We start from the raw sequence: 17,430 nt of genomic DNA, 5'->3' as shown, positions 1-17,430 counted from the left end.
AGCAAAGATGGCAGCAGAGGCTTCATCCCGTTAGGGAAACCACGGCCGCCATCTTGGTTAATGGCAATAGTAAAAGACAGGTAGGTGGGGGTGGGCTGCGCGAACGCAAATGTGAATGTGCACACGCACACATGCCGGGGGCCAGGGCAAGCTGATGCCCAAGGGCCCCGGCATTCCTGGAGCCGGCCCTGATTGTGAGGACAGGATGCTATAGTAAATTGGCCTTTGACCTGATCCAATAGAGTTCCTGTTGTGTTCTTAATTTCAGCGAGGCAACCTTTACTTTGGCTTTAGTTGCTTAACTGGTTTGTTGACAACTCACTTTCTTATATAGTAAGCTTCTCTGAACTAGGTGTCTCTGTAATATCCCAACATCTGAATAATCATATGGCCTGTTTTTAAACTGGTGGGAGGAAGGGAAAGTACAGCAGTAATCCACCTACTTGTATGTAATTATGAGCACTTGTATGTGATTATTTTGATACTGAGTATAATGTTATGTGATCAAAGTACTTCATATGCACTGGCAGTGTCTGCATATCATTGAAAGGCCAGCTCCATCAGGCACCTCCTGCTCCTCAACTGTTTCTAGTACTTAACTTCCAGGATTGGCAATTGAGTTTAATTTGTTTCCTTTTCCCTCCTTATCCTTTGTCCTTTTGTGTTGTGTCTTTTAGATTGTAAGCCTGCAGGCAGAGACTGTATTGTTTTAATTGATTGTATGCAAGAGGCTCTGGAAGCTTTTTTGGCTGAAGAGCAGGGTACAAATTAACTAAATAAAATAAAATATTGTTGGAGCTATAGCAAATGACGTAGCTGTAAGCCTAAATGGCTTAGTGTGAACACACAGAATGTTCCCACTTTGCTCCTCTTTTCCAGCTAGTGGAAAGAACAAACCGTGATCCCTGGCTTAGTCTTGCATTGGAACTGAGATCCAAACGAACCATGATGTTTAGCAAGTTTTTGTTCTAGGCTTAACAAGCATGGTTTGCTTGAGCAAACAAGTGCAAATCCTAGTTCAGACAGCCAGGGTTCATGGCTTGTTACTCTTGCTAGCTAGAGGGGAGAAACAAAGTGGGAACAATCTCCACATTCATGATTAAACATTTACTTTGGCTAAACATGATGTGAGAACTGGGCCACATTATCTCAAGAATCCTTTTAACAGCCTGCAAGCATTTATCCCCATATTGGGGATAGGAATGCTCAGGCTTGAGAGGTAGTGACTTCCTAAACTAAACTAGTGAGAGCAAAGATTTTCAGCCTGGTACTCTTAGATTCAAAGCTTTGTCCTTTGACCGCTATATTTCACTGGCTCAAACTGTGCATCTTGTCCTCTTAGAAATTTCTTGTTTCTTTATCTTCTAACAAAACCCACATGTGACTGGTGTGGGATATTGTCATTTTCTCCTAGCATATGAACAAGGTAACACACACACCCGGCAGATATTATATAGGAGCATATTGACTGTTTTCTATTGTACCAGGGCTTGGTCTGATGGCACATGAGGCCACTGACTTGATGAAACTAAGCAGGTCTGGATCTGGTCAGTGCCTGCATGAGAGACCTCCTGGGAATCACATGTACACCGCCCTGGATTCCATGATGGAAGAAAGGCGAGGTATAAATGTAACAAGATTATGATGTTGATGATAAATACATTTTCACAACCGTAATTCTTGCTGACCTTTCCTTTTTCATGTTCCCCATTCATGACATGATACTGTCTTATGCTGTATCACTGCTAAATCAAAGTGTACAATGTTCCATCAGTAGGTAGTGAAACACTATAAAACTGAAGATACTTTCCAGATCTCTCCCTTCCTTCCTTCCTCCCTTTCCCCACCCCCTGAGATTTTTCTAATTTCTGGGCAATGATATTAGATCTTCAAAAGACACTGTCTACTGAGAGTGATGTTAGTCTGCTTTCCTTTAAGGGGTTAACATAACAGAAACAAACTGTTTCTTTAAAAATATAGCCCTCTGTATAAAGCGCTCAAATGGCTCATGAGCATTGAACTGTTTGGGGCTGGGTATGGGTCTGCATGTGCGTTTGATGCTAATTAAGATTAAATATCTCACTGCTGAATTTTGTAGATCAAGTTTAAGTATTTCCCTAATGTCGTATAATTTTCTAGCATTAATCCACTTTATCATTGTCATAAGTATAAATGGCTCATTAAAACCAAGGGGGAATACAATACTTTTATGGATTCCTGCTCTCGCGTTAATGCTGTTTTCCTTTCCTCATGAGTAATCTCTTGATGGCTTCTGTCTCCACAGAACAGAGATAACTACATCCGCTCCTGCAGATTGCTCCCTGACGGCCGCACCCTGATTGTTGGTGGGGAAGCCAGCACATTATCCATTTGGGACCTGGCAGCTCCAACTCCGCGTATAAAAGCAGAGCTGACTTCCTCCGCTCCCGCCTGCTATGCTCTCGCAATCAGCCCGGATTCCAAGGTCTGCTTCTCCTGCTGTAGTGACGGGAACATCGCAGTGTGGGATCTGCACAATCAAACATTGGTCAGGTAGGTCAGCTAAGTTGGATTGTCAAGCAACAAGACGTTTGTGAACCATACTCTACGTTTGCTCATGGTGGTGTCACATTGTTGGAGCTATAGCAGGTGATGTAGCTGTAAGCCGTAAAAGCTTGGTAAAAATAAGGTGCCTGTTTGTTTGCACATTAGGGTTCCAGAATTATTCCCGCATGGATTATTATCCTCTGTATCTTAGTATGCTGCATTCTCTGGTCAGGAAAGAGTCCTAGGGCCTGCTACAGCCTTCTGCTGCCTATTCTGTCAAACAAGAAGTTCCTGTGCAGTGGATATCTGCCAAGCAGCAGCCACTGCAGACTGCATTTGTGTGTGTATGTGCAGTCCAGAGACTAAGATTTTTTTAATGGTGCCAGAAAGAATAGGAGAATTTGTTTTAAAAATCCGCAGCATGGCACAGGTGGCCCACTAATATGACATTTTTTGTGTAGATTTTACAGGTAAGTGAAAAGAAGGATTGCAGCTCAGTGGTAGATCGTCTGCTTTGCATGCAGAAGGTCCCAGATTCAATCCCAGGCATTGCCAGGGGTGGGAGAGAGCCCTGTCTGAAATCTTGGAGAGCTGGTCCCAGTCAGTTTGGCATTACTGAGCTAGATGGACATCCAATGGTCTGATTCTGTTTAAGGCAGCTTCCTATGAAAATGTGTGTATGCATAGTGACTGAATAAAAAGACCCAAGTGGTGGTCTTTTTACCACCTCTGCAATTAGATTGTGGGACCGTGTATACTTGATTTTGAGTGGCTGCCAAAGGATACCAGCCATTTGAGTTCTTATACTTTTTTTTCATCTTTCCCTTTGTTTCTTCTTCATTGGCTCATTATGAGTCCTTTGGGAGTTAGGGGGAGAAATGGATTTTTTTTTAATGTATGAATTTAATTTGCTCCTGAGATCTGAGGGCAGGTCAGGCAGTAAACCTAATTAAATACAGATAAGAGTTTTAGCAGCTCCAAGCTGGGAATTCTTTGAGCTGTATTAGTTTGCTGTTATATCCAGTGGGAAAGAAAGCTAAACCAAAACTAATAGTCTATGCTGAATCTGAAAAGCAATCGTACATGAAAACATGGGATGTCATCAGTTAATAATCCTGTTCAACGTGCTGTGTTAAAGTCACTCTAAGAATCTTGGTGTTCTTTCAAAAGATGGTCAGTTTAACACAATGTCCTAGATTTCCTTAAAGTTAAGGCACATGATGCATATATATTGAGCTGTTAAATGTCAGCTCTTAATGCTGACAATTTGTTTGATCCCCAAAATTACAGGGGGGGAAGTCTTATTAAGTGTGTTGGTCTTGTTTGGAACTAAAAAAAGAAAAACAGAATAAAAGACGCAATTTCTTTTATTGGACCAATGAGATTTCAAAATGCTGGAGCATTTAAACTGTGCAAATCTGTGAGCTTTCAAACTGTGCAAAATTCTTCTACAAACATAGGTCTTGAGAACAAAAGTTGATAAAATTTGAGTTAGTGTAGCATATCAGCCAGCAATTTGATAAAAGAAAGGACTCTTTCTGAGTGTGGAGTCACCAGTGTAGCACCTGTGTGTACAGTGGCACCCTTGAGAACTTCCCCTAGCGCCAGTGAAATCTCTGAGCCCGCTTCAACCTCACTGCTGCCTTTGTGATGAGGTGGTGATGATGGTCACTCCCCACCCCTGCTTTAAAAAAGTACAGAGAGCTAAATGAAGAAGTTGGAAAAGTAACACTCTTTGCCACTTTCTGCTTCAGCTTGTGTGCTTCATGGCTCACATTGGCACATGAGCAGTGGACTATTTATTTATTTATCACAGTTCTATCCTGGTCCTCCTCCCATAAGGAGCCCAGGGGAAGACAAAGGACAAAACACTAAAAACATCATAAAACTTCTTTAAAACATTTTAAAAATAAAATATCTTTTAAAAAATCTCCAAAAGCAGTTCCAAAACAGACACAGACTGAGTTAAGCTCTCTACTTAAAAGGTTTGTTGAAAGAGAAAGAGTAGGCACCAAAAAGACAAACCATGCCTGTCTAATATTTAAGGGGAAGGAATTCCAAAGGGCAGACACCACAACACTAAAGGCCTGATTCCTATGTTGTGTGGAACAGACCTCCTGATGAGATGGTAACTAGGGATGTGCTCAAATTTCGCAACATTCAAATTTGACACTGGATTTCCTATTTATTTGCTTTTTTTGTCCTCACGGATCGGGTTTTTTCTAGCGGTTTTCTGTGGCTGAGCAGATTTTTTTAAAAAAAAATTGCCTCAAGAATATAAATATTAATATCTATATTTCCCTCAAGATATCAATATTAATATTGATGCTTCATTTAAAATATTGATATTTTAAAAAAATATATGAAAAAACTATATTTTTGTGGGGGGGAAAACAATTCAATATTTAAAGCAAATATTGACCATTGATCCCTGATGAAGCAGCACTGAAAGGAAGTTCAACAGAGCGAAAATCGAATCAACACCGAAATGCAGATCCTATCCCTAATGGTATCTGCAGGAGGCCCTCACGTGCAGAGCGTAGTGATCCAAAGGGGATATAAGGGGTGAGACAGTTTTTCTGCTATAGAATAGAAAGTAAATTAACTGAGTGGATAGGAAGGAAAGGTGGAGAGGGCTAGAGGGTATGGGGAGCAATGTGGGAGACTGAAGGGAGTGGGGGAGAGAATAAGTGCCTCAGAATTAGAGGAAAGAGAACAGAATGCCAGAGAGAGAAAGAGGAGTACACATGCAGAAACACAAGTTTGATCTTGTAAAATGGTTCTTCTTGAATTTGCATTTTTTTCACTGTTTCCCCACCATCAACTATAATCAGATCGCATCTGTCTATAGATCCAGTGCTTTCAAGCGCTGCCATGGTGCAAAAACATGGATCCTCGTAATTTATTAAAGACTTGGCTCAAAATCACCATCAAATCATAGGTCACTACTGTGTCCACAGATATGTTCTGTGATTTGTTGGTAATCATGTTCTATGTAAAAATCATGAAGATCCTTGAGGATCTGTGCCCTGGATCAATGTTTTTGTGTTGCTGGCAATCACTGGATCTGTGACTTTTACCTTGTAGTCTACCAATGCGATCTTAATTTGATGGTGGCTTTTTAGGGACCCCATATAAGATCATGTAAATACAAGAGGATCCATTTTAATTCTTCTGGATCTGTTTGTTACCCAGACCCCATCAGTGTGTACGTATGTGCTTTCTATCTGACTGGAGTCAAGGAGTGAGCTGGGGAAGGGAAGCAATCAGAGGTGTGGTGTGGTGCTTATTACATGTGCTCACAACCCCAATTCTGAATATTTTTATATGGTTAATATTATTGCTTTGTAATTTTATTTCAATCAAATTTACATGAAGGGTTCATTGTAATTCAGAAGCTTGCTTCCACGATTTTGAAAATTAGTTGATCGTCTAAAAAGTGTTGCCTTGCTTTCTCTGCATATTTTGATTTCAGGACACATCCAACACTTTAAAATGCTTCAGTATGTGTGTGTTTTTAAATACCTGACTCAAGCCATATTTCTTTCAAAAGTGATGGCACTTGTGCCTTATTTTGACATTTTTCAGGCAATTCCAAGGCCACACAGATGGAGCTAGCTGCATTGATATTTCAAACGATGGCACTAAGCTCTGGACAGGAGGCCTGGACAATACAGTGAGATCCTGGGACCTGAGGGAAGGGAGACAACTACAGCAGCATGATTTCACTTCACAGGTGCTCTCCTGCAGAATCCTTGACATATTAAAGCAGACTGTATGCTTTTATTTGTTTTTGTTTTTAAAAGCAAGGTTTTTAAAGCAGGCGTGAAGGCCAGCCACAGAATAATATTTTCTTTTGTCTTGTATCATTTAATTGGGGGATGGAGTGGAGAGATAAATTTCCCTAGCATAAGTCTTTCCTTCCCGAAGGAGCCTCATTAATGTAGTACAATTGCCAGACTGAAGGGCTCCTGTAGATGATCAGTTGTCCTTTCTGTAGATCTTATTCCAAGATAATCTTCATGAAAATATTATTTCAGCCCATCTTAGAAATAACATTTAGATCTTGGTTAGTGCCGTATATTACACAGAGTTAATTGAGTTTTGTTTATATCAGTGGCTGTGTCATGAATGAGTGCTGTAATTTGATTAGCATCTTTTTTAAAAAAACTGCTGTAGACCAAAGTGTCTTTCATGTCTTCCCAACAGCAATAACTGTCACCAAGGCAGGTGTGTTAAGCTTCCATTAAACATCAACTTGTATGCTGTTTTAATTCCAGATCTTCTCACTGGGTTATTGCCCAACTGGAGAATGGTTGGCAGTAGGAATGGAGAACAGCAATGTGGAAGTGCTGCATGTCACTAAACCAGACAAGTATCAACTGCATCTTCATGAGAGTTGTGTGTTATCCCTGAAATTCGCTCACTGTGGTAAGCAATTCAGTATATGCTAGCATTGTCTTTCCTTGGCCAAACACATTTCCAGTAAAAACTGGGAAAGGGATACCAGATGTTAGATAGTTTTAATTTTACATGTGTGGTTGAATTTCTGTTCTGATGAGACATTCTGCTGCAGATTATTGTTTTGACCAGGGATAAAGGAGTGGGTGAGAAGGGGGGAAAAGAATATATTTTGCTGATGTGCAGATTAATCTGTTACAAAATGTATTCTAATATATATATACTTAAACATCTGGTTTCAGGCAAATGGTTTGTAAGCACTGGAAAAGATAACCTTCTGAATGCATGGAGAACACCTTATGGAGCTAGCATATTCCAGGTAAAAAATCATAGAGGTGGGATGTTATCTACATAGGAACATAAGAAGCTGCCTTATACTGAGTTAGATCAATGATCCATCTAGCTCAGTATTGTCTACACTGACTAGCAGCAGTTCTTCAAAGTTTCAGACAGGGAGTCTCTCCCCGGGCTATCAGGAGATACTGGAATTGAACTTGGGACCTTCTGCATGCAAAGCTGATGCTCTACTACTGAACTACAGCCCTTCTCAGCCCCTAGTCCAGCCTCTTCAACTCAGCCCAAAATCCGGTCTGTCCATCCACCACCTCAACAGCCATAGAGCAGTTGTAGTGCAGAAAGGTAGCGTGAACATTCTCTATGTAGTTTTGCATAGCAATTCTGTTGGCTATTCTCAACGTTTCAAATAACAGATTTCTGTAATTCTTTTAAAAATAGCGAACTACCCTTGTATTTTTGTTTTTAATAGCTCATCATGAAATTAAGTTTGAAAATATTTAATCTGCTTTTTTTGTAGCTTATGTCAGATGGATGTTTTCATATTATATACAACACCCAACTTTTGCTTGTCACCACAAGGCTAAGTAGCAGGAAGCTGTAGGTCAATCCCTGCCCTCTGGCACATGGACCTGTATGGTACACTCAGCTAGAAACACACATGCTTCTTCTCCAAACTTGGTGCTTTCATGATATTTTGTACTATAACTTCCATCAGCCCCAGCCAGCACAGCCACTGCAAAACATTGGGGGGGGGGATCACTACGCTTCAGAAGGTTGTATTTTATGCACACACCATATTTTTACAGCTTTGTAGAAAATGTTTTCTGTGTAACCATGTAAAATGGAATGTGTGCAGTTTGAAAATGTAATGTTTTGAAATTGTCCTGACATGAGGTATTTTCTTGTTTTATATTTCTTAGAATTAAATTTCATCTAATAATCTGTAGTATGTACTTGTGGTAATGTGTGCATGGAACCAATCTGGTGCAGTGGACAGAGTGTTGAATTTGGATGAAGGAGGCTTGGATTCAACTCAGCTCAACCACATGCTGGATGTTCCTAGGCCAGTGTTTTTTTAAGGAACCCAACATGATTTAATACCCAAATATATTTTACTACTTCTGAATGGTCTTTGCAAGTTGAGAAAATTGTTTTAACCATCTATCTAACTCCACATTATACTGCATGCAGGGTGTTTTTTTAAAAAAAGATAATTATGCCATCTTACTACCATAGACACATTGCTGACACATTCTGTGGCTTTAGCTAAAACAATTTTCTATAAAAGCTGATTCCAGCAGAAGTTGGGGGAAGATGTTTTGTTGTTGGAGACAATAGCCTGTTCTGCCATTAATAAGCCATCTCTTTTCACAATTCATTGTGAAATATGTGTAAGTCATGGCTATGGTTTAATTCAGTATGGAATTAAAAGTTGAAGAATGAGTGTTAAGGGTTGTGGAAGAGAAGGTGGACAGTGGTTCCTTGGCAGGCAGATCAGTCATTTGGGAGGTCTGTGAGAAGTTATAGATGACCTGCAGCTTGCCTTGGAAAGTGTCCATTTTCCTGAAGTTTGCAACAGTTGCCTAAATTTGTTCCTAGCAGTGTTGCAATATTTATCCTTTGAGGATTTTTTATAAAATATCTTGAAAACTACATTAACTTTCTGATATCTCCAGTTTTAAGTTGTATCTATTCACCATTCTAACATTAAAATCACTTGCCAAGAGTAGTAAGGTTGCTAAACTTTTCTCCTGTGCCCTATTTATAAAGTCTACTAAATTTAGCCAGGCAGAATCTGTGTAGAATGATGACGGACTCTCTGTTGGGACACGGGCACACACACTTTTATTATAAAAACATTATTTGAAGAATTCGATCTTTAATGCCAAAAAAATTAATGTGAGAGAAATCCATCAAACTCTGAACAAGTTAGAGAAAGCAATTAGAATAAGGTGGCCAGCTGTAAGCCAATGTAGTCAAGTGAGGATTCTTTACTAATGGTCTTCTTGTGGCCTGCTGTGGAACCTTCCAGAGCTGTCAGGAACATTCAGCAACCTCCCTTTGAATAGAGATGTTTTCCTGCCATTTGCCTCATGTCTCCCACCTTAAGAACATCAGAAGAGCCGGCTGGATCAGGCCAGTGGCCCATCTCGTCCAGCATCCTGTTCTCACAGTGGCCAGCCAGATACCTTATTCTTTCCTGCAGAGTTTGACAGTTCTCAATGTTTCTGTCAGATGCTCTCCTTACAATCCCCGCTTTGCTTACCTTTTGCCATTTTGGCATGGCACAGCTTCATTTTCCACAAAGCTTATTTTCTATAACCAGCAAAGAGTGATTGGGTAGCATGATCACTACATCCATTGCAGTCCTGAATACATGTAAGATGTATTCATGTGTTTATAATGTTGTACAAGTCTATGATTTGTATCCAAGGTGGAGCTAAGTCTTCTGTTCAGTTAGCGCAAGGATTTATACTTGTGCAATGGAACTTCCCCTCCTCCCTCTGTGTTCTGGGGGTTGCCCGAACCCTCTGGAGCTGATTTGGGGAGGATGCTGTGCTTGGGGAGAGTGTTGAGCATGCAGGGGAGAGAAGGGGAAAAGTTCCATTGCTCAAGCATGAATCCTTACCCTAATGGAACAAGGGCATTGGATACTGCCCTTGGGTTAATTTTTGTGCTAATATGCTGAATTCTTTTTAATCAGGATCTTACATTCATTTTCCATTACAAATTGACTAATTTAGCACTGTTTTTTAGCCAGTTGGTTAACATGTGGTGACTACACATAAGCTTGCTTCTGTTTTGCTTGAACTACTGAAAAGTATCTGTGTAACAAAGTGTGCTTTTGAACAAACTTGGTTTTAATCTCTAGAGAAAGGCCCATATGAACATTAACACAATCAGCATCTCAGGGCTCCAGAATTTGCTGCACTTAAATATGAGGATACAGAAACAGGACAATGACATTAGGAAGGAGCAAAAAATATATGGCTAAACCAGAATGGTTTTAAAGTATTGTTTTAAAGGAAGAGTTTAATATTACATCTTGTGCAAATAATGGTTAACACTCTCTTTCTCTTTCTTTCAGTCCAAAGAGTCATCTTCTGTGCTTAGCTGTGATATCTCTGTGGATGACAAATACATTGTCACTGGTTCTGGGGACAAGAAAGCTACAGTCTATGAAGTTATTTATTAGAGACAAATCTGAATGGAAACCATATTCCTCCTTGTAGCACTTTGCTGTATATTTTTCTCTTCCCCCCCCCTTCCCAAACTGAGGACAGAAAATGTTCATCACAATTGTGGTATTTCTCCACCAGACTTGCTATTTAATAGCAGGCATTCATTAAGAACTTTTAATACCAAATCTCCAGCTATCTACTTGGAAGAAGATGGAATAAACATACTTAACAGGGAACTGACTCTTTTAATTATGTATCATAGCTGTAATGTATTTATTTTGTTTAAAGAAATCTTTTTAACAAGGAACTGACTAAATAAAGTAGTCTGCTTCTGCCTTGGATTTGAAGGTATGTTGCATTCTTGCTGTTTATATTGTTGGAGTGAAGTTATTTGGAAAAATTGGCAGTTTACCATTTATTACCAAGTAAATACATTTGCACAAATTCTGATCCCATACAAGTGCTTAATTACGTACTACTGTTTAACAAAGAACGCATAATTTATTATAAAACTGGTTCAGATTTACTTTGAGGAATATAGTGACTGCGCCTGAAGAAGGAATAGGATCTTGGCTGTCTTGCCTTTGGCCCTTCCAGGCAGCCATGAATGGCCTTAACATCTCAAAGGTCTACTATATGTAAGAACAAACAATGGTAGGCCCAGCTCCCATTTTCCAGCCTATGGCCCAGTTCACACATTAACTAAATTATGATTTAGCATTGCAAGCATATGGGCTTGCATTCTCCTTCCCCTCTCCACTTCTGGTGTGGCTGTGAGGTGATTGGAAGATTTCACTTCTGTTTTCAACAAACTGTAACTACTCCTTTATGTTCAAATCCAAATAAACTGTGATTAGTATGAACTATGGTTTAGGGAAGAAAGCCAATTTTAAAGCATGGTTTATGACCCTGGCTTGTTTTCCGATATGTAGGATCACTACTTTTATAGTTGGTGCTACCCTCATTGAATTTTATATGCATAGGCCGTATGCAAATCTTATGCCTGTGCATGGGTATAGCAGGTCCAGAGCTAAGTCAGGCACACATAGTGGACAGGTGTGTCCCCACCTTGCAAAGTCTAGATGTTTCTCCAGAACCAGAGACTACACTATCAAACACTTAGATTTCCCTGGCTGTCTTTACATCCTATATGGACATATGTTGGTTAGAAATGTGAAGAAAAAATTAAAATAGCAGCCTTATATCCACATTGGGTTACATTATCACCACTTCTGATCTCAAAGGGGTGTTATGTTACAGTAGGGCCCCACCCATACGGTGGGTTAGGTTCCGGACCCCCGCCGAAAAGTGAAAATCACCAAAAAGTGGAACACCAACAATAAAATGGTGCCCGACGCCCGAAAAATGCCAAAAAAGCGGAACAAGCGCCGTATGAGTGGGGCCCTACTGTAATTGAAAACCGCCATATTAGCGGAACACCGAGAAGCAGAACACAGAAAAGCAGGGGCCTACTGTATATGCTGTTGTTTTGCAAATAATGGGTAATCTTAAGAGGTAATGATGAAGGCTGCACAGAGTCGTGCCATGCACTATATTTTGGGGCAGATACAGTTACTCTGTATATGTCAATGGTAAGTTTAGTTGACAAAAGAATGCCAAAATATATGCCAAAAATAAAATTGCTCTTACTATCTATATTAATCTGCCATTTTAAAGTGTTTTGTAAACAAAGCTGTGTATAATGGTGTTGTTTTTTGAAACCTGTAAGTACAGTGTGTTGCTCAGAATTATTAATATCAACTTCCCTTCTGTGTGTTTCAGAGAGAAGTACAATAACTTGTCTCAACAAATCACCTTCCTCCCTTCTGGACATTTTTGCCACATTTCTTTGAAAGGGGAGATGCGAGGCTTTGGGCAATTTTGCAGTTACAAAGATTACTGAAAAATATTTGATATATTCATTGGAAATGCACTGAGAAGGGAATGGATTCTACAAATGTGCAAACTATAAAAGCGAGGACCTCAGAGGTAGGATTTAGAAGAGCACTCATTCTGAAGTGTGGAACAGAATGGATTTTCACTTGGGAGAAGGACTTGCTTTATTTACCGCCAGTTCTGTCCAAGTCTTAGTTGAATGTCCCTGAAATGGACGCAGGCTGAGCCATTGTGCCAGAAATATTGTGTTATCTTTTTATATTGTTGTTGTTGCTGTTAAACTATGACCTGTGACATATTTTTTTTTGAATGCTTTAAAAAAAATCTTTTAAGTCTGTGGATCTGCTGATGTACAGTGCCTTTGCTGCTATGGATCAAAATCAAAAGAACTGTGTAGATAAACCTTTATTGTGTAACTAGAAATTTACTTAATTTCATACTAGAAATGGGTTAATGCTGCAAGTTGAAATGGACTGTTCATTGAAGTTCCAAATGTGGTAGCAAAAACAAAAAGAAATGTGTTAAGTGATCAGTGTTTGATGTCATTAACAGTTTCGTAATACTCTACAGTGTAGAAAAATTTTGATACTAAACTGTGTCATTGTACATAGTTCTAATGCATTGTATTGACCACAAGTACTTCTATAATGGTAGATTATTGTTTGTGCATTCAAACTTTTAAGCATTAAACATAAGTAACTTGTAAGATGTGGTTTTCCTAATTTCCCCCCCTCTCTGTGTGTGTTGCAAAATGAGACCACCTGATAGGCACAAAGCTTTCTTCAACTCACACCATGAAAAAGAGTGTATTAGAAAGCACTTCTCATCCCTATGTGTGTCTTTTTTCTCAACTCTCAAAAAACATTGTACGGTAACATGAAGCGCAGGTTTTGCCAACTTCTTGGGCATTGTTGCTAGGTAGGATTTCAGCTGCAGCATCCAGCTCCTGTTTTTAAGAGGAAATTAGAAGTGTCTGTTAATGAATTCCCAGCCTTCTTACGAAATTAACGATTCCGTAAGCTTGTCATGGCTTTGCAGGGAGTCATGACGATTAAACCAGTACAAGACTGGCATTGGCTTGCAGTGTCGATACATCCTTATTCTCTATCTCGTTCTTGTAGTTTTACCAATAGACTGTGGAAGCCAGTAATGTTACACACCTGAAGAACAGGGTTTTTTTTACCCTCTTCTCTCTTCCCCAGTATCAGGAAGACTGATATAATTTTGTATTGAGTAGAATACAATCCTGTTTTCCCTTGGCTCTATGGCATTACATGTGGTAGGTAACTTTTTTGTTGTTCTAATTTGGGCTGACAACCTAGATGGGCAAAGCGATTTGTATGAGTGCTCTAATTCACTTTGCAACTGTTCAGACTGTTTTAGGGCTGTTTAAGGTAGCACTTTCAATTGCAGCACGATCGTGATAGCATACTCTTACAGCCTGTATGCACTCACACACTTCAATTCAGGCTTATAATCAGAATGGAGAAAAAGCAGCATACTGCACACTTCACAATTGCGCTAATTAGCCCTCAATGAAATGAGGTCTGATAGCTGTCCCATTTTGCCCTTAGCCAACGATAGCTGAATGTAAAGGCTTTACCATAAAGCAATCCTTCAAATTGCTTGATTTTAAGCATTGGATGGCCTTCACTTGAGAACATCCTTTGTCACTGTTTGTTTAGATGTCACATCTGATGATTGGTTTATCTGATGATTGGTTTATGATGTGGTTAACACACATGTCCTTGTTTGAGTGGTAATTTATTTCTTATATTCCATTATTTTGGATAATTTGAAGAACAAACTACAGTAAAATCCAGAGTTCTGGTTCACAAGTAACCAGCTGCAAGTCATTGGCTTCTGCATGGAATGCACACTGCCTGTGACATTAAGTAACCACTTGTGTGCAACATGTCATGGGGTGTGTATCACTTTGGAGGTTGGCGATCCTTTGTTGTCCAAGGGCTTGTGCACCTAGATTCTAGTGGGTTGATGATTCATTGCTAATGTAATATGGTTTGGGGCAGCAGTAGCACTGAAATGAAGCATGGGGTCAGAGTGGTGACTAAGTCGTAAGTTCCACATTTTCCACAGTGTGCCCCCTTCACAATCAGTGGGAGCGATGAAGCTTGAAGAAATGTGCTGTAGAAGATCATATTTGACAAGCTGTTAAATAATGCACCTGCTACATCTGCTTTTGAACCAAGAGCTACTGAACATAACCCTCCACGTTTCTTCCAATATTTGGAGTGTAGCATCTCTACCCCACAGAGTGATTTTTTTTAATGTCAAAACCAATAAATGTTTTTACTTTTACCAAATGATTTTCTGTCCTGGTTACAGGGAAACAGTATTATAGTGCCTTTTTTATTATTAAAAAAGGCGTAGTCTGACATTTACAATGTGTCCATAAAACTGCTGTTGACTGCAGTGAGGCATGTCCGTTGGTCACTTGGCTTCATATGAATTCAGTCAAAAAACATTACTTATATTTTTCATTTTTTATATATCTGTGATGTTCTGTGTAGCGGCCAACAGTTTTATCTTGTTTAATTGAGTCAGGAGGGTGGGTTTTTTTGAGTCACTTAAAAGTAGAAATGTGCAGGGCTAGAGAGATTATTAAAATATGCTCATATCATAGAAAATCAGATGGTATTCAGAATTTGAAGCCAAATTTAAATTGCAATTAATTATATTTGTAGGACTATAATATCTTTGGCTGCAATCCTAAAGTGTTTGGGGGTGATTGGGGGTGGGGTCAAAATGTGGTTATCCACCTCATCCATAAGGCTGCCAGCATAATAGAAGTGAGAGTGGAGGAATGCAGAGCCTTGCCCCATATGTTTCTGGGCTTTAAACATTTTTCCCTGCCCATGTTTTCCAATGGGAGGAGGAGGTTTAAATATGCTCAGAAGTGTGTCTAAATTTCCCCCTAGTTGGGCATGACAAGGAGTTGGGAGGCAGGCCTGTAGTCTGGGGTGGGGGATGGGGATGCCCCCCCCAGCTGTGCTTTGTCCGCAAGAGTTTTGGGGGAAATTGTCTTTTTAATTTGTGACATAACAGACAATGACAACCTCCATTTAAAGAATGACAGCTTGTTTTAAGAAGAGGAGCTATTTAAGAATAGGACCCTCTGAAAAATTCAGTGAATAAGGCAGGATGAGTACACCAGAAAAACCTCATCTGGAAGAGCTCCCAAAAGTCTGGTCACTCAAGACTTCCCTTGACTGAGAGTGGATTTTTCCCTGCCCTGGGCTTCTACTGGGAGGAAGGGCAGGATATAAATCTAATAAATAAATAAATAAGTAATCACAATTGCCATATAATTACTTACATTATCCTGAAAAGAAAAGCCTGTATGATAACTTGACCCTTGAAGAGTTAAATATTAGAATTTTATATTATGTACTAGAGTTAGACTCCACCCCTTGGACTTTTCTTTGCTCTGCTTTTCATTTTCAGTTGTGTTCTCTACCCAGCCAATAATAAAGAAGTTTGTTTGCTTACAGTAAGAAGTGCAAGTTGGTTTATTCTGCAATTATTATAATGAGTAGAGCAGGATTGTGTACTTATTGCTGAGGGTGAAATAAAGAGATAATGTGATCTTAAAAAATAGCTATCTTTTACTCTTTTAAAATGCTTTCTACACTCACAAGCACAGCGGCTATTTTTTCTTTCTTTTTTCATTACTTTATGGCAGAGAATGAAAACAGCCCTAGAGGAACTGAAATATTGCTGTGTACACCACAGTTAAGTAGCTGGCTGGCTACCTAGGCTGTAACTCAGGCCTAATTTCTGATTTCCCAATATGTGCAGTCCAGCATGAGGCCTTTTCAGGGTTTCTGGACAGAAAAATCAATCCAGCAACTAGTAAAACAAAATCCAATTGCTTTCCACAATTAGTTTCCAGTTGCTTAGTTCTTCCTTTATATAGCAGCCAGTTAAAACATTTTCCCTAGATAGTCAAACAGAAAGAAAAATCTAAAGACCAGGAACAAGACTAGAAGAAGGGACTGTCAAGGAGAAGTTAACAAACACGCCCTATGTGGCGTAGTGGTTAAAGTGTTGGACTACGACCTGAGTACGTGTTCGAATCCCCACACAGCCATGAAGCTCACTGGGTGACCTTGAGCCAGTCACTGCCTCTCAGCCTCAGAGGAAGGCAATGGTAAACTACCTCTGAATACCGCATACCAAGAAAACCCTATTCATAGGGTAGCCCATAAGTCGGAATCAACTTGAAGGCAATCCATTTCCATTTTTTCACCCTTCCCTAAACTTGTAGTATGGACAAATTTGTTTTTCTGGTGAAATGTAAAACTGATACCTAATGCAGCATCAAAGCCGAGCTCACGAGCTCACTGTCTTTTCAAAGTAGTTCAGTTCATGAAGAATCAGAACACAGGGACAGACCACAGGTGGAAGGGGACTGTAGCTATAGGAAAAGTCAAGCTTTTGAGACTGATATTCCTGGGGATCTCTCAAAAAAGGGTAAGACAATTCAACAGATTAAACTTCATTTGTGTAAGTTAACACACTATCTGAACGTAAGAGGAATGAGGCGGAAGGTTACTGCCTTTCTCTTCCCCTGGCCTGGCCCTCACATCCTCTCCACTAGTTATAGTTGTCAGGTGTCCGGTTTTTGCCTGGAGTCTCTGGTGTTTGGGGGTCCTCTCCGAAACACTCACCTTTGTCTCTGGACTCTTAGCTTTCATTTAAGAAATAAGTTTCTAAACCAAAATGTCAGCCTCCCCCACCCCCGCAACTTCTGTTAGTACCAGCTGCTCTAATCCCTGCTCTTTCAGGTTTTTAGCCAATAAGTGAAGTCCGGGTTGTGATTGACAATAGCAGTAGCTAAACCTCATTTCAGGTTCTGAGAACAGTTTCCTTTTCCTGATTGTTTCACATCAGGAATTAAGTATATATATATAGCTTTCAGCAGCATAAAGAGTACTTTCCCTATACAGGATTGGGACTTGCTTCTGAGTAAACATGCATAGGATTGCACTACAACAGAAGATCACAACATGATCTTGGTAGGCATAAAAGTATATATGCAGGGGGG

At 39.8% G+C, this 17,430-nt stretch overlaps 1 protein-coding gene across 8 annotated transcripts in view; it reads left to right on the top strand.

Moving 5' to 3' along the window:
- The window catches only part of LOC133385053 (transducin-like enhancer protein 4), a 190,600-nt gene extending 177,560 nt beyond the window's left edge, over positions 1-13,040 (top strand). For all 8 annotated transcript variants that reach the window (XM_061627293.1, XM_061627330.1, XM_061627321.1 and 5 more), the window contains 6 exons: positions 2,285-2,532; positions 6,115-6,262; positions 6,807-6,957; positions 7,230-7,306; positions 10,373-10,814; positions 12,249-13,040. In XM_061627293.1, coding sequence (XP_061483277.1) covers positions 2,285-2,532; positions 6,115-6,262; positions 6,807-6,957; positions 7,230-7,306; positions 10,373-10,480 — 732 coding nt within the window. In that variant the 3' untranslated portion in view covers positions 10,481-10,814; positions 12,249-13,040. The remainder of the gene's footprint in view (positions 1-2,284; positions 2,533-6,114; positions 6,263-6,806; positions 6,958-7,229; positions 7,307-10,372; positions 10,815-12,248) is intronic.
- The last annotated feature ends 4,390 nt before the right edge of the window (positions 13,041-17,430 follow it).

The sequence above is a fragment of the Rhineura floridana genome, chromosome 1, assembly GCF_030035675.1.
Source record: "Rhineura floridana isolate rRhiFlo1 chromosome 1, rRhiFlo1.hap2, whole genome shotgun sequence".
NCBI classification, from domain to species: Eukaryota; Metazoa; Chordata; class Lepidosauria; order Squamata; family Rhineuridae; genus Rhineura; species Rhineura floridana.
Note: the sequence above shows the minus strand (reverse complement) of the source record. Positions and strands in the feature narration are given on the sequence as shown.